The 23,778-nt window shown below is 37.8% G+C and overlaps 1 protein-coding gene across 1 annotated transcript in view; it reads right to left on the bottom strand.

Moving 5' to 3' along the window:
• Window positions 1-4,182: 4,182 nt before the first annotated feature.
• The window catches only part of cul5.L (cullin 5 L homeolog), a 40,489-nt gene continuing 20,893 nt past the window's right edge, over window positions 4,183-23,778 (bottom strand). The window contains exons 8-19 of the mRNA NM_001110722.1: window positions 23,573-23,666; window positions 21,697-21,827; window positions 19,612-19,719; window positions 18,993-19,057; window positions 17,047-17,179; window positions 13,539-13,670; window positions 12,528-12,651; window positions 11,823-11,998; window positions 6,476-6,637; window positions 5,496-5,614; window positions 4,961-5,084; window positions 4,183-4,377 (exon numbers count right to left, since the gene is read on the bottom strand). Coding sequence (NP_001104192.1) covers window positions 4,183-4,377; window positions 4,961-5,084; window positions 5,496-5,614; window positions 6,476-6,637; window positions 11,823-11,998; window positions 12,528-12,651; window positions 13,539-13,670; window positions 17,047-17,179; window positions 18,993-19,057; window positions 19,612-19,719; window positions 21,697-21,827; window positions 23,573-23,666 — 1,563 coding nt within the window. The remainder of the gene's footprint in view (window positions 4,378-4,960; window positions 5,085-5,495; window positions 5,615-6,475; window positions 6,638-11,822; window positions 11,999-12,527; window positions 12,652-13,538; window positions 13,671-17,046; window positions 17,180-18,992; window positions 19,058-19,611; window positions 19,720-21,696; window positions 21,828-23,572; window positions 23,667-23,778) is intronic.

Raw genomic sequence — 23,778 nt, 5'->3', positions numbered from 1 at the left:
ATACAGCTGGCTTTAAAAAGCTAATCATTGATTGGTTGCTATAGATAACTGCCAATGGGCAAATTTGCCCAGTGTTGATAAATGAGCCCCACTTAGTTTTATCCTTTCCCTTTAAAGGGGTGGTTCATCTTTAAGTTAACTTTTAGTATGTTATATTCTGACTCTTTCCAGCTTTCAAATGGGGGTTGTTGACCCCATCTAAAAACAAATGCTCTGTAAGGCTACACATTTATTGTTATTGCGACTTTTTATTACTCCTCTTTCTATTCAGTCCTATTCATATTCCAGTCTCTAATTCAAATCAAAGCATGGCTGCTATGGTAATTTTGACCCTAGCAATCAGATTGCTAAAACTGCAAAGCTGCTGAATAAAAAGCTAAATAACTCAAAAACCACAAATAATAAAAAATGAAAACCAATTACAAATTGTCTCAGAATATCACTCTCTGCATCATACTCAAAGATAACTTAAAGGTGAACAATCCCTTTAAAGAAAACATTGACTTCATTTCAGATTATCTGGGAAACCAGGACTAAACACTGATAGAAGGGGCAGCGATTATGGGTAAATTATGGGGCAATTATGGGTAAATTAAAGGGATGGCTCTGAACACACCATAGAATAATAAAAAATAAAAAAAATGACCAAGTACTCATCTTTTATTTCATTTAAATATATTGTTGCCTTTTCAAATATGCTTACATTATCTACATAAAGTATCTACACATAGATGTGCCTATTTGTATGTACACAAATATAAAGTGTATATATGGACACGCATCCGTGTGAACACATGTGAATATACACACAGGCATAATGGGGAGGAAGGTGCGTATACGTATAGTTATACACACAGGGACACATTTGTGTGCATCTCTATAAACACATAAATATGTATGTACAGAAGAACACATACATATATATATTTAACTTACACGCAGTGTCATTGTGACGCCAATCCCACCTGTATAAATAGAAATTTTATCATCAAACAAAAACGTTAACCGACATTTGGGAACAGCCTCGTGAGAACTGAATCATTTTAAATTGACACTGTTTCTTTAAAACGCATTAGCAAAAAAAAACCACCTGATTAATAGGTCTGGGTTATACGGGTTTTTAGTAAATACTACATTGCACCAATGTTTAATGGGCTTTCTTTCCATTTATTTCTACTCCACATCGACAGGCTCCAGTACAGTAAGTGCCAAGTGTCAGTTTTCCCTTTGAATTTGTGGCACACGGGCTTTAGAATTGTGCCCACAAATGACTCGGAAACAAAACTACATATGTGATAAAGGGGGAGTCAAAGTGTATATATACCCACCCATATAACACTTCCTATCCCTATTAGGGCTTTCTGTAGGAGTAGCTGGCTGCGGGAGTGCTTACACAATGTGTAGTGATGATGATCACTCAATGTTGATCCTACTTGTCATCAACATTCCCCCTGCTGGCGTCACTTTACTGTCACAGGGAGGCTAATGAGGGCAAGTAGTTGCCACAAAGAGTTGTGCTGGTCCTGCCCCTTGTTAGCACTGCTGTTCTGTACGGGCGGTGGTCAGACAAAACTGCAATTAAATTACTAAAGCTTTGCCACACATGTGGGCACAACAGCAGAGTGCACTCTGGTTACACATTTATTGTATGAAAAGTGTAAAAACTGCTAATATCATGAAATCTAAAAATAAAATGTTATATTGCATCATCAGATCTGAACAGCAATTTTACATTAGGTCACATGGGTGGGTATTTGCCCCCTTCCTCCTCTTGCAACACTAACATTTTTATCACTGCATAGTTGCCAGGCTATGTGTGTGTATTTAGAGAGTTTTTTTTTTTCAGGCCATGGAACTCCGAGGTAACTATACAATATCCTCATATTTTGCAACAGGGGATAGTTTATTTATTATAATACACAAATTTCAGTGAGTCATGTGACAGAAATGACATCACTATTCACCGTTTATAAATGATGACATCACTACTCACCGTTTATAAGGATATCATTTACAAGATATTAATGGCTTTTGTGTATTATAATGTACCCCTTGCTGTAAATTATAAGGACGGTATTAATCATCAAGGTGTTCCATGCTCATATAAAAGACCACAGGCGTTAAGCTTTTATACACGTCATGGAATTCCGAGGTGATTTCTAATATCCCCTTATTTTACAACAAGGAGTGCAAAATTCTCTATAATACACAAGTTTCAGTGAGTCATGTGACACAGATTGCATCACTGAATGTAACATGATGACATCACCAGGCACCGTTCATGAGGATATCATTTCAGGATATTCATCTTGTGTATGACTGCATTACATATATAAATATATAATACACAAAAGCCATGAATATCTTATAAATTATATCCTTATAAATGGTGAGTTCTGATGTCATCAGTTATAAACGGTGAGTTCTGATGTAATTTTTGTCACATGACTCACTGAAACTTGTGTATTATAATAAATAAAGTACCCCCAGTTGCAAAATATGAGAATATTAGAGATAACCTCTGCCTTCGGCCTCGTGCTTTTATATGGTCATGGAATTCCTCTGTGACTTATAATGCTAATATTTTACAATATGGGATACTTTATCCAATATATATATATATATATATATATATATATATATATATATATATATATATATATATATATATATATATATATATATATATATATATATATATATATATATATATATATATATATATATATACACATATATATATATATAATACACAAAAGCCATGAATATCTTGTAAATTATATCCTTATAAACGGTGAGTTCTGATGTCATCAGTTATAAACGGTGAGTTCTGATGTCATTTCTGTCACATGACTCACTGAAACTTGTGTATTATAATAAATAAAGTACCCCCAGTTGCAAAATATGAGGATATTAGAAGTTACCTCGGAGTTCCATAACTTATAATATCCTTATATTTTACAAGAGGGGGTACTTTATTCAATATATATATATATATATATATATATATATATATATATATATATATATATATATATATATATATATATTTTTTTTTTTTTTTTTTTAATTGATGGCATCACTAAGCACCATTTATAAAGATATAATTTACAGGAAAGTCATGGCTCATATAAATATATACATACATACACATATATACACACACTCACACACACATCCCTAAAGAAGCTCTAGCCATAGAGGGCAGCAGAAAGGTCCCACTTATTAAAATAAAATCACTCTTAGGTAGACTGGGGGCCAACAAATACCCATAGAAGGACAGATCTGATCATTTGGACTGGATAGTGGACTTTGCCGACATATATTTGGACATATAACGACAAATTTGTTTCCATCATGAGTTGGAAGGAGAGGAGGGTGCGTATGAAGGTCGAATACCCTATTCACAAGTTGCAGATTCCTATACTTAGCGAGTACTAAATGATGTTGGTGGCTTAGTAAGGAGAATAATAAATCAATATAGATGAGAATGGAAAAAGGGCAAAAAATAACAAAACTACAAATAATCCTAAGAAGTTCCACATTTTGCTGCCGCATTATTGTTATTTTTTTGCCAAGGGGATTCCAACCTGAAAAGCTATTGTCGAAGTAATATCAAAAGCGCTGTTCATGATTAAACATTTTACTACAACAAACCACCCGAAACTATGATATGCATAAAAGATTCACAAAAAGTTGTGCGGGAAAGATCGGGACCCGATGTTAAATGAACGCAATACTTAGACGTGAAAGTGCTATATCGCTGGGAGGGGGGGGGTATCTTCTTTTTTTTTTTGTACTTTAGTTTTTTAAACACAAAACTACAATTTGAGCAGTTCCTCAGTGCATGAAAATGTGATGTCCTCGTCCGCTTGGGGGCAACAAACAAGGTTTTTCTGGTTGGACCAAAAGAAATCTACAAGCTCACGACGAGTTCTTCATAAAGGAGTTTGCATTAAAACTGCATGCTGGTCAAAGAAACATGGAGAAGACGATGTCATGCTGTCAATATGACATTGGCAATATGATTTTTTTTTTTTTTGTCCTTAAAATAAGGCAGGGGGGGCTGTAATAGTTACACATTACAAAAGTCAGCAGTTCGCTTTCAGCATGAATGATTGAGATGGCCGGCTCCAAGGACTTGTGGGTAATTTTCCATAGCGATGGATAGGCTTGTCCAGATTACGCCATGTATAAGAAGGTGTTAATGTCGCATTCGTCTCTCCGGATGTACTTGTGTTCTATGAGCCATTCGATTTGCTCTTTTATCATTTTCTTCTGTGGCAAAAACATGTTTTTTAAAATTTCTACAAGTTCAGTCTGGAGCTGGGCATTAGTGATTTTCTTTCTCATCTTCATGATTTGAATGATAGCCTCCTGGAATGGAAAATTGGGGGTGTTAAAGGGCACCAATCATAACTAAAACCATTTACTAAGTAAATACACTATGTGAAAGTTCAAGAAATTCGATTTTTAGGGCAGGGGCACATTGGCAGATTCCGGGAGATTTAGTCGCCTGGCGACTAATCGCCTCTTCTTTGGGGTGACAATCTCCCCGAACTGCCTTCCCCCTTCTAAAATGAAAAAAATCGCCTGCGGCAATGTACTCGCGGCACTTCAATTTCCGAGGTCGCCCGAAGTTTTCTCGTGAGGCAACTTTGGGCGACTTCGGAAATTGAAGCTCCGCGAGTGCCATTGCCGCAGGCGTTTTCTCATTATAGCAGGCGGAACGCAGGGGGAAGTCCATCAAAATAGACCAGATCCGGTCGGTATAACTGTGGGTCAGGCAATAATTGTCTGACCTTTGATTGCAATGGCAGAATCAGTACATTTATCATCATAGTCTATGGTGGGGTATTTTTGAGTGTTTTTCCACCGCCCCTTTCCTCCTGTGCATGTGCTACTGCCCAAAATATCATTCAGTCATGGCTCCCTTTGTGACTTCCATGACATAATGTACCTGTGTTCTTAATATCCGTAGCTGCACAATGCCTTCATTCTCTTCCTCGCGCATCCTTTCTGTGGTCAGCTGCAAGCGGCCAATTAAGTTGATCTTACCCCGTTTCTGAACCTTTCCATTTTTTCTAGGATTAGAACACACAGTAATGACAAAGTGATAAAACAGCAACGCTTACTAATATACTGGGAGTATCTTTTTATCTCGCTGTGCCAGACTGTGGGTAAAGAGAAGTGATTCTTATTACAGGTATGGGATCCGTTATCCGGAAACCCGTTATCCAGAAAGCTCCAAATTACAGAATGGCTGTCTCCCATAGACTTCATTTTATACAAATAATCCAAATTTTTAAAAATGATTTCCTTTATCTCTATAATAATAAAACAGTAGCTTGTACTTGGATCCAAACTAAGACATAATTAATCCTTATTGGAAGCCAAACCAGTTTATTTAACGTTTACATGATTTTCTAGTAGACTTAAAGTATGAAGATCCAAATTACAGAATAGAAACATTTTAAAAAAAAAACATTACTTACATTAGGCCGAACTCCTGATTTACAGAGAAGAGTGTACCTTCTGTGAAGTCTTTTGGAGAATTTACAGTCGGTTCATAGGATAACACTTGTCGTTTAAGCTTTGGAAATGCTACAAGAGACTAAACAGAGGAAATTAAACAAATATAAGCAGTTATGCCAAGGCAAGGACATATTATAGAACGCTTGAGTCCGACGGTGCTCATGATTAGGCGACATAATACACAAAAGCCATGAATACCTTGTAAATGTCATCAGTTATAAACGGTGAGTTCTGATGTCATTTCTGTCACATGACTCACTGAAACTTGTGTATTATAATAAATAAAGTACCCCCAGTTGCAAAATATGAGGATATTAGAAGTTACCTCGGAGTTCCATGACCTGTACAAAAACACTCGGCCTTTGTCCTCGTGTTTTTATATGGTCATGAAATTCCTCGGTAACTTATAATATCCTTATATTTTACAGGAGGGGGTACTTTATTCACTATATATAAACAGGCTCAAGCTACAAAATGAGAAAAGGCACAGGTTACTTAGCAGATAACAGATAAAACGCCATTGTATTGGACAGAGCTTATCTGTATCCTGTGCCTTTTCTCAGTTATCCAGCTTGAATGGCTGCCCCCATGGCTACACAGAAGCTTGCTTATATAAACTATAGTAGCCTTCTGAAGCAAACACACCAATTTTAGCAGTACAGAGCAACTCTACATTATATTTTATAGTTTGATACACTTTCAGTTTTTGGTGTTACTGTTCCTTTATAAACAGAATACCATGAAATGAGGAGTTGGGAGTGTAAAAAATGTATGTACCGACTCCACAGCCCTGCATGGAATACATGTATTGCAAAGGGTTATTGAAGTGAATAGCAAATATGATGGTTGTCTCACTGTGCAACAATGCACACCCATGCAGCTTCAGTTTAGCCAACGATACACACAAATACAAAGTAACACACAGCACATTTATACTTACCCACAAGGTTCTCCTTAGCTCTGCATCGGGTAACTCTGTTGCCAGTTTAAGATTTTCAAAGCTGATTTTTTCTCTCGGCCTTTGGTTCCAAGCAAACAAAACTGCCAGTTGGAAAGTGGTAACTTCCAAGTCATACTGACCAACCTCATTCTTAAACGTTATCTGAAACAGCATTGTGCCATCATTACGGGAACATTCCATTATACGCAAAGATACACACAGGAAAATACCCAGATGGTCCAGTTCAACCAACAATATAAGCGCGCCAAGTTTGCACTCATGTTTCTCAGAGGCCGCACTCTATGAACAACACAAAGAGGGAATCGACAAAAGTGGAGATAAAAGTGTCAGATTTGCCACCAAATTCACAAACCTCTCTCCCCACTTTTGTGAATTTGTCCTTTGTCAGATTGTGTCTTTCGCACAACATTTTTCTTGAATTTGTCTTTAGGGCTAATCCACACGAGGAGAATCGGGGAGATTTTGTCGCCTGGCGACTAATCGCCTCGTCTATTGAGCGACTATCTCCCCGAACTGCCTCTGCATTTTTCCCCATAGGCTACAATGCAAAGTGACTTTAGAAAACGCATCACGCGTGTGCATTAGCGCAGGCGACTTTGCATTGTAACCTATGGGGGAAAACGCCGAGGCAGTTCGGGGAGATAGTCGCTCAAAAGACGAGGCGATTAGTCACTAGGCGAAATAATCTCCCCGAATCTCCTCGTGTGGCCTGACCCTTAGCTCTTACTACACCTGTCAGTCAGCCATCCAATTTTCGGGGTAGGGGAGTTATTTTACCCTAGCAACATTATACATAATTTTTTTCAGGATAACCTGGGCTTTCTATATCTGCCTACATGTTTGTGTAATTCCACTTCTGCAACAAGCTATAAAGGTCTAAATACAAAAAAAAATACAAAAAAAATGCTATTTTGCATAATCAGATTGGTATCAGAATTTTTTTATCTTAAGTCAAGTGTCATTGCTACTAAAACTAAAAAAATTCTGTGAGGCTTTACTTTTCCTTTAGATAATATATTGCCTCATTCATTAAGCTAAAACTAGTAAAACAACAGAAGTTTTGTTAAAAACTTTTTACATATAAAATTGTATAAAATACACTTTTTTTGAATAATAATCAGTGTTTTACTTTACTTGTTAATGAGGGTTTTACACCTATAGGGTCAGACTGAAATTTGAGATTTGACTATAAAATGCTAATCCCTATTAATATGACAATAATTCCCCAATGGGGCACCTACAAGAGGTGTGAAATGAAGATTGGCTGAACCAAAGCAGAGCAAATTATCTTAGAATTGATCTGACACATGGGGAAGTGTTATAGCTTTACTCCATTTTTAAAATGTCGGGAGAAAATGTCATTTAATATGTAATTTTTGCGCCTTTTTAATGTCGTTTGAAAGACAAGTTCATAGAAGTGTCTGTAAACTGTCTTTCTTTCACTAAAATATGAAAAGTGGCGGTTGAGTCGCAATTTAGGCGGATTTCTGTCTGTGAATATGGAGAAAGTATTTTACTCCAGTTTACCACAACTTTTACTCCAAAATTGTCTCTCTCCACTTTTGTGAATTCCCCCCCAAAGAGTTGTGTGCTATATATATATATATATATATATATATATATGTATATATATATATATATATATATATATATACATATATACATATATATACATATATATAGAAAAAAGTTGAGAAAAGTGTTTTTAAAGGAGAACTAAACCCTAAAAATGAATGTGGCTCAAAATGCCATGTTTTATATGCTGCACTTATTGCACCAGCCTAAAGTTTCAGCATCTCAATAGCAGCAATGATCCAGGACTTCAAACTTGTCACAGGGGGTCACCATCTTGGAAAGTGTCTGTGACACTCACATGCTCAGTGGGCTCTGATTGGCTGTTGAGAAGCTAAGCTTAGGGCTCGTCACTAATTATCCAGCAGAAAATGAGCTTCCCCTGTAATATAAGCTGATGCTACAGGGCTGATTATTAAATTCTGATGCTAATTGCACTGGTTTCTGTGCTGCCATGTAGTAATTATCTGTATTAATTACTAATTAGCCTTATATTGTGACATTTCTATTCTATGTGTACTGTATATTGTGAGTGGGTCCCTAAGCCCAGTAAGTGACAGCAGCACAGAGCATGTGCAGTGAATCAGCAGAAAAGAAGATGGGGAGCTACTGGGGCATCTTTGAAGACACAGATCTTTACTACTAAAGGGCTGTGGTTGCCTTGGGCTGGTACAGAAGCACAAAACATCATGTACAACATTTCTAGTTGCACTTTAGATGGCCAAGTAATAACAAATGACTACTTGGGTCACTGAAGCCCTGTTATTAAAGTCACAGGCTGCTGTCAACATTAAGGCTGCGTTCTTACTGGGGTAGCAGCAGGTGAACCCTGGCGTGCTCAGCATTATATAGATGTATCAGAAGGACATACCTAATGAACATCTTACACTAAAACCCCTTCTAAACCTGGTTTGTGCCCTAGAACGTAGAGAAAAAGTTTAAAGGAGACAAGTAAAAAAACAAGAATGTACCAGTGAATTAAAGGGATACTGTCATGGGGAAAAAATTATTTTCAAAATGCAACAGTTAATAGTGCTGCTGCTGCAGAATTCTGCACTGAAATCCATTTCTCAAAAGAGCAAACAGATTTTTTATATTTAAGTTTGAAATCTGACATTGGGCTAGACATATTGTCAGTTTCCCAGCTGCCCCCAGTCATGTGACTTGTGCTCTGATAAACTAGTCTCTCTTTACTGCTGTAATGCTTAAATAAAAACTAAATTATAAAAATCATGACAGGATCCCTTTAAACTCTTTTAGATTTAAAAGGAATGTGATTGAAAAAGTAGTGTATCTGGTTACTTTATAAAAAAATTTCATCAAAAAATCCTACTAGTCCCACCCATCTGTTACTTTTCCTGCTGCCTCCTTTCCCAGGCTGTACAGGGGAGCCTGCAGCACTCAACACACTGCACTGTAGGATAGGAACCAATCAGCAGCTAGGCTGACCTGATAGGGAACTGAAACCTGTCTGTGCTTGTGTGATTGCAGGGCTGTGATTGGCTGTCCCTCTCATACTGTGCTTCTGGCAGGGACCATTAGGAAACGCCCACCTCTCATTTGAAACAGGAACCAGAAAACATCTATAAGGAGCTCCAATAAAGGGGCTAATTTTGATGACAATATTAATTTACAGCCAAAAGTAAAACCAACACCATATAGTATACATTATTGCCTACACAATTGGGGGGGGGGGGTTCATTCATCCCATATATCTCCTTTACAGGAATATGTGAGCTATGTGATTCTAATTCATATTTTAAGATGGTTAGTTCTTCAAGGAGAGCCAACCCTTAAAGGAAAAATATATACTCCTGAATAATGTATGTCTTTATAAAAAGATGTTGCATAAAACAGCTCATATGTAAAACCCTGCTTCTAGGGGTCTTTGTAGATAACACGTTGTCTAATTCTGGGCAGTGTCATTCTGTCATTCTGTGACTACTAAAGCAAATAAAGTTCTGTCTTGCATAAAAAAAGGGCATTGACTCAAGGGATGAAAACATAATTCTGCCTCTTTATAGGTCCCTGGTGAGGCCTCATCTGGAGTATGCAGTGCAGTTTTGGACTCCAGTCCTTAAGAGGGATATAAATGAGCTGGAGAGAGTGCAGAGACTAAGTGCAACTAAACTGGTTAGAGGGAGGGAAGACTTAAATTATGAGGGGAGACTGTCAAGGTTGGGGTTGTTTTCTCTGGAAAAAAGGCGCTTGCGAGGGGACATGATTATACTTTACAAGTACATTAGAGGACATTATAGACAAATAGCAGGGGACCTTTTTACCCATAAAGTGGATCACTGTACCAGAGGCCTCCCCTTTAGACTAGAAGAAAAGAACTTTCATTTGAAGCAACGTAGGGGGTTCTTTACAGTCAGGACAGTGAGGTTGTGGAATGCACTGCCGGGTGATGTTGTGATGCTGATTCAGTTAATGACTATAAGAATGGCTTGGATGATTTCTTGGACAGACATAATATCAAAGGCTATTGTGATACTAAACTCTATAGTTAGTATAGATATGGGTATATAGAATTTAATTAAAATTAGGGATGGGTGTATGTATGGATGCTGGGTTTTCATTTGGAGGGGTTGAACTTGATGGACTTTGTCTTTTTTCAACCCAATTTAATTATGTAACTATGTAAATAAACCATTTTCATAATGTATTTTTTTAGCAGTATGTGCAATTGGGTATTAATTTGCATATGCAAATTACGGGTGGGAAGGTGAAGACATTTTTTACTTCCTTGTTTTGTGATAAAAGTCACATGATTTCCCTCCCTGTCCCTAATTTGCATATGCAAATTTGGATTCGGATCGGCCTGGCAGAAGGATTTGGCCAAATCCGAATCCTGCTGAAAAAGGCTAAATCCTGGCGGAATCCCAAACCAAATCCTGGATTCGGTGCATCCCTAATTCTGGTCAGGTGATATCTGGGGCAGCACACAGACCATCACGAAATGGGGGCTTAAGGTAAGAGATGTAAAAGGCCAATAATTACTTAAATTTAGAATCCAGTTTGGTAAGATTCTTTAACAGGCCACTTAATCTGATATAAGTATTCATTTTGGGGGTAAAGGTTTTCTTTAATGCCCTTCTACACAGTTCATGTGTAGAATGGAAAGCAGGTAGATCTGAAATGGTCAATGTCAATGACAAAAAAGTTCAAAAGCTACTGGAAGACCTACAAGGATACTTCATATTTACATTAGTGTTATAAGGAATGGGCTTGATGCTGTATAAAGCAAGGGTACAATAACATATTGCCAGTTACAACTATGTAGTTATGATGGATGACATTTAGGGACGCACCAAATCCACTATTTTTGGATTCCACCGAACCCCGGAATCCTTTGCGAAAGATTCGTCCGAATACCGAACAGAATCCATATTTACATATGCAAATTAGGGGTGGGAAGGTGAAGACATTTTTTACTTCCTTGTTTTGTGACAAAAGTCACATGATTTCCTTTCCCGCCCCTAATTTACATATTCAAAATAAGATTCAGTACGGTCGGGCAGAAGGATTCGCCCGAATCCGAGTACTGCTGAAAATCCTGGCCGAATCCTAAACCGAATCCAGGATTCGGTGCATCCCTAATGACACTATATATCTCCCATAAAAGAATCTTGCGTTACTAGTGATTGTGTATTTTTTAATGTTTTTTTTAACTCAACCCATTCCCCAGATATCACTGACTACACCTGTGGATAAGCGATTTGATTCCTTATTGCCATGCAGAGCAGTTACTCACGATGCCATTGGACATAAGATGGTGCCAGTGAAGCTTTCGGCCACTGTGGTTTTTCTTGTAAAACTCCTCTACTTCAGGAATGAGGTCCTCAAGCTCAGTGGGAAGGGACACAAACACTTTTTCTGAGCTCCGAGACCAAGCGCCGGCATTCAAAATTTTAATATTCGCAGAGTCGGCTGGCCCCAATAAAAGAAAATAAATGACAATGTATTAAGTAATGTATTAAGCAGGTAAATAAAATGTGTTGTAAGTAGTTCCACATTTGCTTGTGAGTCAGATGTTCACTAGGGAAATGCTCACAGAAGAAATATATCGCATGTGAATGCTGTGTGCCCTCTGTAAAGCGCCGCAGAAATGTTTTGTCACTGTATACTGGAAATACAGGAAATAATAATACAGGTATGAGACCTGTTTTCCAGAATGCTCGGGACCTGGGGTTTTACGGATAATGGATCTTTCCAAAATTTGTATTTTAATTCAATAAACCCAGTAGGCTGGTTCTGCCTCCAGTAAGGATTAATTATATCTTAGTTTGGGGCAAGTACAAGCTACTGTTTTATTATTAAAGAGAAAAAGGAAATCATTTTTAAAAATTTGGATAAAATGGAGTCTATGGCAGACAGCCTTTCCGTAATTTGGAGCTTTCTGGATAACAGGTTTTTCAGATAACTGATACCATACCTTTAAACCCAATCCCAAACTTACCTGGCAGGGCTAATTTATTATTTTTATGCATTTCTTTGAAAGCTTGGTTTAAGTCTTCAGATACTTTGATGTCCTGGAACATTCTGGCTAATTTATTGACATAATCAGCTGGCATGCCCACCTCCTGAAATACATATACACAAGCATGAATCAGAACAAAGAAAACACAAGAGACATCCTTTAAAAGTCACGGACTTCTGGGAAGAGAAACTGCAGTCCATAGAGGTTGAAATGGAATGCAGTATGCTACACAGTAAAGGATATACAAGCCCTAAATATATTCCTTTTTTTTTTTTAAAGGAAACTTTTTATTCTCAATTATTAAGTGAAACATCAAATACAGTGTGTTATGTAACCTAGAAGGTCTTGCTCATTGAATTAAAGTTAAGGATCCAATTGAAAGTCAGGCTTGGTCAGAGAATTCCCATGTAAGGTTAGGACTACATGGATGTTTTCTGCATGATCCAACGTGCTGCGACAAAACTCCTGCGACAAAAATAAGGTAAGTGAATGCATTGTCACATGGTGTCACAGCGTTGATCCGACGCGACTGTCTGATGCAAACGCTGCACCTGCATCCGACAGTCGTATCTCATCGGATCAACGCTCCGACACCATGCGATAATGCATTCACATACCTTATTTTTGTCACGTGACTTGTCCCACTAACAGTCCTAATTTCAGCAAGATTGAAAGTCGTTGAGGCTCCCAGCCCGGATTCCCACCAGGGGCTTCAGATTTTATCTAATTTTTTTTGAAAATACCTCTGGCAAGTTTCTAAATATATTACTTTTACCATCAACTAGCCACCAGCATATTTGAAGGCACAGATCTTTATTTCTAAAGGGCTGTGGTTGCCTTGGGCTGCCTACTTCTTTAGTTAGGTTTTAGTTCTCCTTTTTAATTATAGACTCCTATGATTCATAGGGAGAGGGAGTTTGGAGCGGTCTTTTGCCCCTTGAAGAGTTTGGTCGCTGTCTATACAGCTGAAACTGCTCAAGCGATAGTTACCCTGAGCCACTCCACCATGTTCTCTTCTATTTCACTGTCAGCAGAAATATCTAAAATGAGGCGGCGTGTCAGGTGAGCCTTGTGGTACCTCATGAACACATCCTTGTTCTGCACATATTTTAGCACCAAGAGCTGTAGGGGAAACAGATACAGTCAATGTTAAATTCTTCACTGATTTTAATTATGGACACTGATATAGTTTTTGCTCCTGAGCAGAAGATTAGTCTGCTGATGAATGCAGTTTAGCACATTCTGGCAGAACATTGATAAATATTTCAGTTCATCAGTTCTGACTATAAAGAACATTTTCCTGACAGTCGGGAAAGAAATGAATGACTACAGTAGAATGCCGATTCAACATTTGCCTGGGAACAGTGAATAAATCAGCGCCAGTTCTGGGAAAACACAAAATCTAGAGAATGGGGTTCTACTGTATTTTAAAATTCAAACCACTGGGATTCCTTTGGGACGCCTCAGTTTAAATTTTAGTACATCTTCCCTAAAGATTCTGATACAAACATTCAGTGTAGGTTTAAAACTCTCCTTACCAAAGCAAGACTCCTGACTGAGAGCAGGGCATTTATGCAATAAGAAGGTCATTACAAAGACATTTTCAGTTTGGGTGGTGCTATTTGCAATCCAATAGGAACACAGGACAGTTTGTTGAAACTGCCTCCTCCCCGAGGTGTGATTGGCCTAGACAGCTGGCCAATATGACCCAAATCTTTTAGGTCTTAAAGGGGTTGTTCACCTGTTTCCAGTACAGTTGTTTTCCGATTGTTCCCCAGAAATAAAGACTTTTTTCAATTACTTTCCATTATTTATTTTTTACTGTTTTTCCAAAATCTAAGTTTAAAGTTGAATGTTCGTGTCTCTGGTGTTTCAGTCTGACAGCTCAGTAATTCAGGCGTAGACTCTCAACTATCACAATTTTGCAACATTTAGTTGAAACATTTCTCAGCAGCATCTCTAGAATATTAGCAACTATTGTATCAATTCTAACAGCTGCCTTTAATGAAACCCAGAGATTTTGCTCAGCAGGGACAAAGATAAGAAATGTATCCACTAAATGTATCAATTTATAACAGTTTACAGGGTCGGCGAACCCCCCCCCCTCCCAGAGCTGCTTTAGAAGGTGAAAAATGACACTTTACACGTCAATATTAGAAAAACGGTCACACATAGAAAATAGAAAGTAATTGAAGAAAGTAGTTATATCTGGTGAACTATCTGAAAACAACTAGTTGTTTGAAGGTGAACTACCACTTTAATTTTATTAATATTAGAATATTAGGCCTTCTAGTGTCTGCCAAAAAGTACATTTACAGTACAAGTTTTTATAGGCAAAAAATTGACTCTGGCAGCTCACATGGAAACCATTTGCAGCCTCTGTTTTGCCCCATAGAGATTTATTGATGAACTGATTAACTGATGTGACTCAATATCAGCCACTTTTTAAGATATTACATGTTACTTTTTAAAGCAAACATTCCAATGTCTTAAAGGCATTGTTTAAAAGTCCCAAACCTTAGTTTTTTAGTTTTACCAGTTACAAAAACCAAGTTACTTTCCTCCTATTGATTTCTAACTATTCTGCAGCTGCAGAAGATTGGAGAATGACTGTTGTCATGAGAGTAGCTTGGTTGATACAGTTAGGCCCATAAATATTTGGACTGACAACTTTTTTTTCTAATTTTGGCTCTGTACATTACCACAATGAACTTTAAATGAAACAACTCAGATGCAGTTGAACTACAGACTTTCAGCTTTAATTCTGTGGGTTGAACAAAAAGATTGCATAAAAATGTGATAATGACATAACGAAGGAATTGCCCACACCTGCCCATGAAATAGCCTTTGAGTCAATTCCCCAATTACTTTTGAGCCCCTGAAATGAAGTGATTGTGTTGAAAAAAGCCCTTAGCTCCTCACATTTTTATGCAATCTTTTTGTTCAACCCACTGAATTAAAGCTGAAAGTCTGCAGTTCAACAGCATCTGAGTTTAAAATTCATTGTGGTAATGTACAAAACCAAAATTAGAAAAAAGTTGTCTCTGTCTAAAGATTTATGGACCTAACTGTATGTTAAAGGGGATGTAAAGTAAAAAAAAATAATATTGCAAATACCTCTTTTCCACCTTAAAGGGATACTGTCGTGGGAAAAAAAAATCTTTTCAAAATGAATCAGTTAATAGTGCTGCTCCAGCAGAATTCTGCACTGAAATCCATTTCTCAAAAGAGCAAACAGATTTTTTTATATTCAATTTTGAAATCTGACATGGGGCTAGACATATTGTCAAATTCCCAGCTGCCCCAAGTCATGTGACTTGAGCTCTGATAAACTTCAACACTCTTTACTGCTGTACTGCAAGTTGGAGTGATATCACCCCCCTCCCTTTTCCCCCCAGCAGCCAAATAAAAGAACAATGGGAAGGTAACCAGATAACAGCTCCCTAACACAAGATAACAGCTGCCTGGTAGGTCTAAGAACAACACTCAATAGTAAAAACCCATGTCCCACTGAGACACATTCAGTTACTTTGAGAAGGAAAAACAGCAGCCTGCCAGAAAGCATTTATCTCCTAAAGTGCAGGCACAAGTCACATGACCAGGGGCAGCTATGAAATTGGCAAAATGTCTAGCCCCATGTCAGATTTCAAAATTTTATATAAAAAAAAAATCTGTTTGCTCTTTTGAGAAATGGATTTCAGTGCAGAATTCTGCTGGAGCAGCACTATTAACTGATTCATTTAGAATTTTTTCCCATGACAGTATCCCTTTAAAAGAAGCATCTTTTGTGCAGCAAAACAGTGTGCAACTTTGAGAGATGGATATGAAAGCCGGCAGAAGATTGCTTGTTTTATAAAAACGGCACTGAATTTCTAAATGAAGTATACTGCAAAGATGCTTCTTTTTTGGCAGAGATGTATATGCAGTATTATTTTTAGCTTTAAATCCCCTTTAAAACTAAATGTGGCCCGACAAGATATGATGCTGGCCATGCCTAGCCATTTTATACTGGCTCAGAGCTTCAAAGAAAGGGAGTGGGGTAATATCACTCCAACTCTCAGTACATCAGTAAAGAGTGACTGAAGTTTATTAGAGCACAAGTCACATGACAAGGGGCAGCTGGGAAATTACAACATGTCTAGCCCCATGTCCGATTTCAAAATTAAACGTAAAAAAATCTGTCCTCTTTTGAGAAATAGATTTAAGTGCAGAATTCTGCTGGAGCAGCACTATGATGTGTTTTGAAAAAAACATTTTTTCCTATGACAGTATCCCTTTAAGCAATGAATAACAATAAATGATAAGAAAGGAGTTCCTGCTGGTTCGTCTTCAGTTTCTAATCTATACAGTCTACTCAGTCCTACAGAGTCTGGTAGGGGAAGAGAAGTGGTGTGCTGCTCATCGAAAGAAAAGAAAATATTCCAAGTGCTGAGAAATATTAAAATTTACCTCTGAATACAATAGAAAAAGAAAGACACCAGCTGCGTGCTTTACATACCACTTCCTTAAGCTTTGCCTCGATTTCCTCAGAAGTCAGTTTCTTACTGAGTGGTGTTTTCCGTAACAACATATCACAATAGTTAGCGAGCAACTCCGGGCATTTCGACTCTGGCTGTGTTTTCAGACCCACCCTTCAATGAGAAAGAAATTCCCTGATTAAGAAGAATAATTGTTGCCAGCACCACATTTTGGAATTATAGACCCAGGACACACCTACTGTACCAAAATAATATACAGTAAATTGTCATCAAGAGCAAAAAAGTTTGTTTGATTTCAGTACCTCCTACACTGGTTGTTCCCAGCTTTTAATCACTAAGACCTAAGAGGCAAGAATCTACCTGACCTGTTTAAAAAGTTACTGGATAAAATACCATTTAGCTCACAGGGGTCTTGACATAATACATATATTGTATATTGCCTTTAAAAAAGAATATATTATGGTATTTAAAACTCTACGCAGAAGCAACAGTAGATACTGACGTATCATATATGTGGTGCAAGGAGTTCACACACCAGAAAGCAAGATCGCATTGGGGCCCCAATGGCGCAGCGGACACTTTTTACACTATTACACACTTACATTTACACTTACACACACTCACATACATTTTTGGGGGATGGGGGGGGTTCACACATTCACACAACACACAATTTGCCTAGTGTACACACACCTATACACACAAACAATTTTGTAGCTTCTTTTTTGCATCATGTGTTGTTTTGTGAATAGCGTATTTGTGAATTGCACTGTGCATGTATGTTATTTCAGTGATAATATTGCAATTTCTGTGATTTTGGTGCATTTCTAGCCATTTTATTGCATGTTTAGCCATTTTATTGCATTTTCAGCTTTGCGTAGGTTGCTTATTTCTGTCCGTAAAACCTATATGCCCATATTCAAACTGTGATTTTAGTGATTTTATTGCATTTCGCTCTCTGTTCTTTGTTACTTCGTTTTGTCCATGGAAATTTTGCTATATATGGATTTGGTGGTCTATGTGCGCGACATAGTTTGGTTTATCTATGCATATTGGGCATCAAGCTGTTCAGTAGACCCCTGGCGTTCATATTTAGGTTGCCTTTTGCTGGTACATTACAAATGTGGGTAAAATGCGCGCTTTGTGACTATTTTCAGAAATTTCATGAAAAGCGTTATGTTAAGCATAGCTTTGCAGTTTAAGTGATACGTGAAAGTTCATACCGTATGTACTATTTTCATTTGGGGATCTCTGTATGCCACATAGTTTGGTAAATCTTTGCATATCAGGCATCAAATTGATGGCGTTCATATTTAGGATGCTTTATGCTTGTAAGTTATGAAATGTATAATGGGGTATAATGCAGGCTTTGTGATGATTTTTAGATTTTCATGATTTTTGGAGGTCTCTACGCCAGATACTTTGGTAAACCTATGCACAATGGGCATCAACCTGTTTGGAGGACCCCTGGCAATCAAATTCAGGGTGCTTTTTCTTGGAACATAATGATACATAGGCGATATTTATTTTAGGTGCCACTAAAAGCTAGGAATGCACCGAATCCACTATTTGGGATTCAGCCGAATCCCAGAATCCTGAGCCCATGACTAAGTGCCCTTAGGGGTGTGAAACGCGCAGGGTAGATGGAGATGCTAATATACTTTTAACTTTTCTACAAATAAAATTATTTTTTAACTGCATTATTTTGGTGCTGTGGATCCGTTTGAGTGCCGGTCAGCTCTGTTCCATATTTGTTGCTGTACCGCTCCCTAAAGCTGGGGGTCTGGGGCTGGTGCACCCAGACCACTTTCACTGTTCGGTGAGTTTACTTTATATCTAATTCTGGTGCACCTTGTTTTCTTCTAACTATTTATTTGTTTATCACAAATAAATGTAACACAGCAACACAGCAATATCTGAGCAAAAGACTCAAAGAGAATAATAATAGAAGACATGTGTGACTTACCCTTTCTGCTTTAGTGGTAATTCAAGTTTGAATATTGCTGCATCATTTACAACAGCTTTGTATGCCTGAAATAACAGAGATCAGGGAAATGTGCTTTAGTTACAACACAAAATAAAATGGGCACACACATTGCTTGGCTGAAATGTTATACTCATAGGCTCGGCACACTGACACAGATCTCTCAAGTACAATGAAATGATTGCACAAGTTGGAAATGGAACTGATAAATATTTGGAAAAAAGACCCATCATTTTGTTAGAAGTGTCAGTGACACTGCACATGCTCAGTGTGCTCTGGGCAGCTGTTGGGAAGCTAAGCTTAGCGGTCGCCACAAAGTATCAAGTGGAAAATAAGGTGGCCTAGTGAAAGAATGGTCATGCAACACCACTGCCTTCAATTCTGTTTACGAATATCCATAGAAACACTTTTCTGTGCCCACTATAAGCTGCACCTTCATGATGAATGAAAAAGCTTTACTTAGAAAGTAGGGTTATGTTATCCTTTAAATTAGTTGCTGCCTGCATACACTTAAAATGCATAGTGGGCAAATGATCATATTCAATCATTTAGGGAAAACAACAAAGAAGGCAATACTGTACTAAAAAACTGGTTATATTACCTTATCTCGTGCAGTAAGAAACCTTGGATCATCTTGAAAGGCTTCTTTTACTAGTTTACTAAATCTATTAAACAGGGTCAGTAACTGTTCAACATATTTTTCAGAATCCTTGGGACAAGTAAAAAAAAAAAAAGATAAAATTAGTAACAAAGAACCTTCTGTTTGTTATAAAATCATATTTATATTTTGGTGTATATACGTGAAGCGGGATTAAATTCTAACTTAAGGTAGAATGAATCTCTTTTATACCAATTTGTTCACCTGTAGAAGCCTCCCCCATCTCTTAAAGGGGTTTTTCACCTTTAAATGAACTTTTAGTATGATGTAGAGAGTGATATTCCGAGACAACTTGCAGCTGGTTTTCATTTTTTTATTATTGGTGGTTTTTGAGTTATTTAGCTTTTTATTCAGCAACTCTCCAGATTGCAATTTCAGCAATCTGGTTGCTAGGGTCCAAAAAAAAACCTAGCAACCATGCATTGATTTGAATAAGAGACTGGAATATGCATTGGAGAGGGCCTAAAGAGAAAAAGGAGTAATAAAAAGTAGCAATAACAATACATTTGTAGCCTTACTGAGCATTTGTTTTTTTAGATGGGGTCAGTGACCCCCATTTGAAAGCTGGAAAGAGTCAGAAGAAGAAGGCAAGTAATTAATAAATTATAAAAAATATATAATGAAGACCAAATGAAAACTTGAATTAGCCATTCTATAACATACTAATAGTTAACAAAGGTGAACCACCCCTTTAACACACCAATATGGCCCTACTCCCCTGTACTTCATGTATGACAGACTGACAACCCCTCCCTGGGTATCCAGCAGACAAAAGTATGCACAGTTGAAGCCAGGATCATTTCCGCTTCAAATGCACATTCTCCTGGTTTGCAATCTCTCCCAGAGAGAAGGAGTACAGTGATCAAACATGGCTGCCACCAACCCTGCTGCCTTTTATTATAAGGTTCAAGGATTCAAGGCTGTACTGGAGTGTGAGGGATAGTGTGGTTCGTGAGGAAGCCTCTGCAGAGGATTAAAGGAACAGTAACAGCTAAAAATGAAAGTCTTTTAAAGTAATGAAAATATAATGTGCTGTAATGCTGCATTGGTAAAACTGGCATGTTATCTTCAGAAACTCTACAATAGTAGCTGTGTTGTGTAGCCATGGGGGCAGCCATTCAAAGCTGAAAAAGCACAGGATACAGAGCAGATAACAGATAAGCTCTGTAGTATATAATGGGATTCTTCAGAACCGTGTATCCCGTGCTTGAATGGCTGCCCCCATAGCTACACAGCAGCTTGTTTATATAAACTATAGTAGTACTTATCTGTTATCTACTGTGTATCCTGTGCTTGAATGGCTGCCCCCATGGCTACACAGCAGCTTGTTTATATAAACTATAGTAATACTTATCTGTTATCTACTTTGAATCCTGTGCTTGAATGGCTGCCCCCATGGCTACACAGCAGCTTGTTTATATAAACTATAGTAGTACTTATCTGTTATCTACTTTGAATCCTGTGCTTGAATGGCTGCCCCCATGGCTATACAGGAGCTTGTTTATATAAACTATAGAAGTACTTATCGGTTATCTACTGTGTATCCTGTGCTTGTTTATATAAACTCTAGTAGAGTTTCTGAAGCAAACACACCAGTTTTACCAGTGCAGGACATCAGTACATTATATTGTCATTCCTTTAAAACGCTTTAATTTTTTGGTGTTACTGTTCCTTTAAAGTGGAGATTTATTATAAAGCATGGGTTGATGTGTGCCCTGCAGACACCAGTCACCAAAAAGCCACAACATGGAGTGCTTACATGTAAACCTTTATTGTACAGGCACTTTATCTAAGGGTGAGTCAAAACTGGATTTGATGTGCACTTGGAGGAAAGGTAAATCAACACAAAGTGATCATATTGCAGTGCTGAGCTCACACAAAGCACCTGGAAATTATGTTAACCCATTAAAATGCAAAGGGGACGCTTTTGTGGTTAAAAACACAGCCATGTTACATGAGAAGCAACAAGTGCAATGACTGTTTACTCAGGGAGTATATTTGAGAATGGCGAATCTTAACGTTACTTACAGTAGTAATGGTTTCGGCAGCAGCCACCATGTCAGCTAAGCCGGCACTTACAATGTGCTCTTCTAGGTCTTTCAACATGGGTTCTATTCCATTAGGGACTTTATCCATGAGGGAAAACATTAAATGCAGCTCTGTAATGAAAACCAATAGATGTTTATAGTGTGCCATTTGTAGTTTGTCTCTTAAAACCTGTGCTGTGGCCATCTGTTCTTAAAGAAGTTATTTTTTTTTATACTATAAGCAATCGAGTTACCTTCAAATTTAAAGCTGAATTATAGTCTTGCTTTCTTCTTATAAGATCAATATCACCTTTTAAATACAACTACAGATTACCTACTGCAATATAACTAAGCCACCTTTGCTGCTTCATCTGAATGACACATGCAGGATGGCACTGGCAAAGAAGTTAACGGAGAACTAAACCATAGAAATGAATATGATTAAAAATGCTGTATTTTGTATACTGAACTTATTGCACCAGCCTAAAGTTTCAGTTTGTCAATAGCAGCAATGATCCAAAATTTCAACTTGTCACAGGGGGTCACCATCTTGGAAAGTGTCTGTGACACTCACATGCTCAGTGGGCTCTGAGCAGCCGTTGAGAAGCTAAGCTTAGGGCTCGTCACTAATTATCCAGCAGAAAATGAGGTTGGTCTGTAATATAAACTGATGCTACAGGGCTGATTATTAAATTCTGATGCTAATTGCACTGGTTTCTGTGCTGCCATGTAGTAATTATCTGTATTAATTACTAATCAGCCTTATATTGTGACATTTCTATTCTATGTGTACTGTATATTGTGAGTGGGTCCCTAAGCTCAGTAAGTGACAGCAGCACAGAGCATGTGCAGTGAATCAGCAGAAAAGAAGATAGGGAGCTACTGGGGCATCTTTGGAGACACAGATCTTTACTGCTAAAGGGCTGTGGTTGCCTTGGGCTGGTACAGAAGCACAAAACAATGTATAACATTTCTAGCTACTTCTTTAGTTAAGGTTTACTTCTCCTTTAACGGTCACAATTCAGACATTTCAGACTTGTATACTCATTTGAAGGCCTTAGGCTAATGCCATGGGTGGGGGGCTGAAATCAGCCCCGACAAAGGCATTAACCGTCCCTCCTTCATGCACCAGGAACTGATGTGTCAGCTCAGGAGCAAGCTCATGTGGCTGATTTTAGTGTAGAAACAAAATAGTTCATTTTCACACCAAATGTGCCTGCACCCAAGCCGACAACAGTTCCTGGCGAAGGCAGAAGAAGAGGCTACTTCCCGCGTAGGGGCTGATTTTCGGTCTGCGTATTCCAGTATTTTTATTTCAGCCCTCATTTAGCATAAGCCTTAAAAGGGTTGTTCACCTTTAAATCAACATTTAGTATGATGTAGAGAGTGATATTCTGAGATAATTTGCAATTGGTTTTCATTTTTTATTATTTATGGCTTTTAAATTATTTAGCTTTGGCTAAATTTATTCAGCAGCTCTCCAGTTTGCAATTTCAGCTATCTGGTTGGTAGGATCCAAATAACCCTAGCAACCATGCATTGGTTTAAATGAGAGACTGGAATATGAATAGTAGAGGACTGAATGGAAAGAGGAGTAATAAAAAGTAGCATTAACAATATATTTGTAGCCTTTCAGAGCATTTGTTCAGACCATTTGAAAGCTGGAGAGAGTCAGAAGAAGGCAATTAATTTACACAACTATAAAAAATAAATAATGAAGACCAATTGGCCATTCTATAACATACTAAAAGTTGAAGGTGAACCACCCCTTTAAATCAACATTGTAGGAGCCAGACTAGAGACACAATTATAATTTTTTGTTTACTAAATAAAGGATATAGGTAAAATGTGCTACAGAGAAATAAAGTTGAACTCACTTTCAGTTTCATTGCGCTTGATCATGCCTTGGCATTCAGCTAAAATGGTCTCCTTGAAGGACGTCACAAGAGCATTCACACAACATTCCATCAACTGCAATACAAACAAAAACCCCTGACCTTAAAACATTTGGGAAGATTCCCTGCAACAATGTTTTACTGCATCCTATCACTTGCCAGAAGACTGCAAGTGCTGTATTTTAATC

The sequence above is a fragment of the Xenopus laevis genome, chromosome 2L (assembly GCF_017654675.1).
Source record: "Xenopus laevis strain J_2021 chromosome 2L, Xenopus_laevis_v10.1, whole genome shotgun sequence".
NCBI classification, from domain to species: Eukaryota; Metazoa; Chordata; class Amphibia; order Anura; family Pipidae; genus Xenopus; species Xenopus laevis.
Note: the sequence above shows the minus strand (reverse complement) of the source record. Positions and strands in the feature narration are given on the sequence as shown.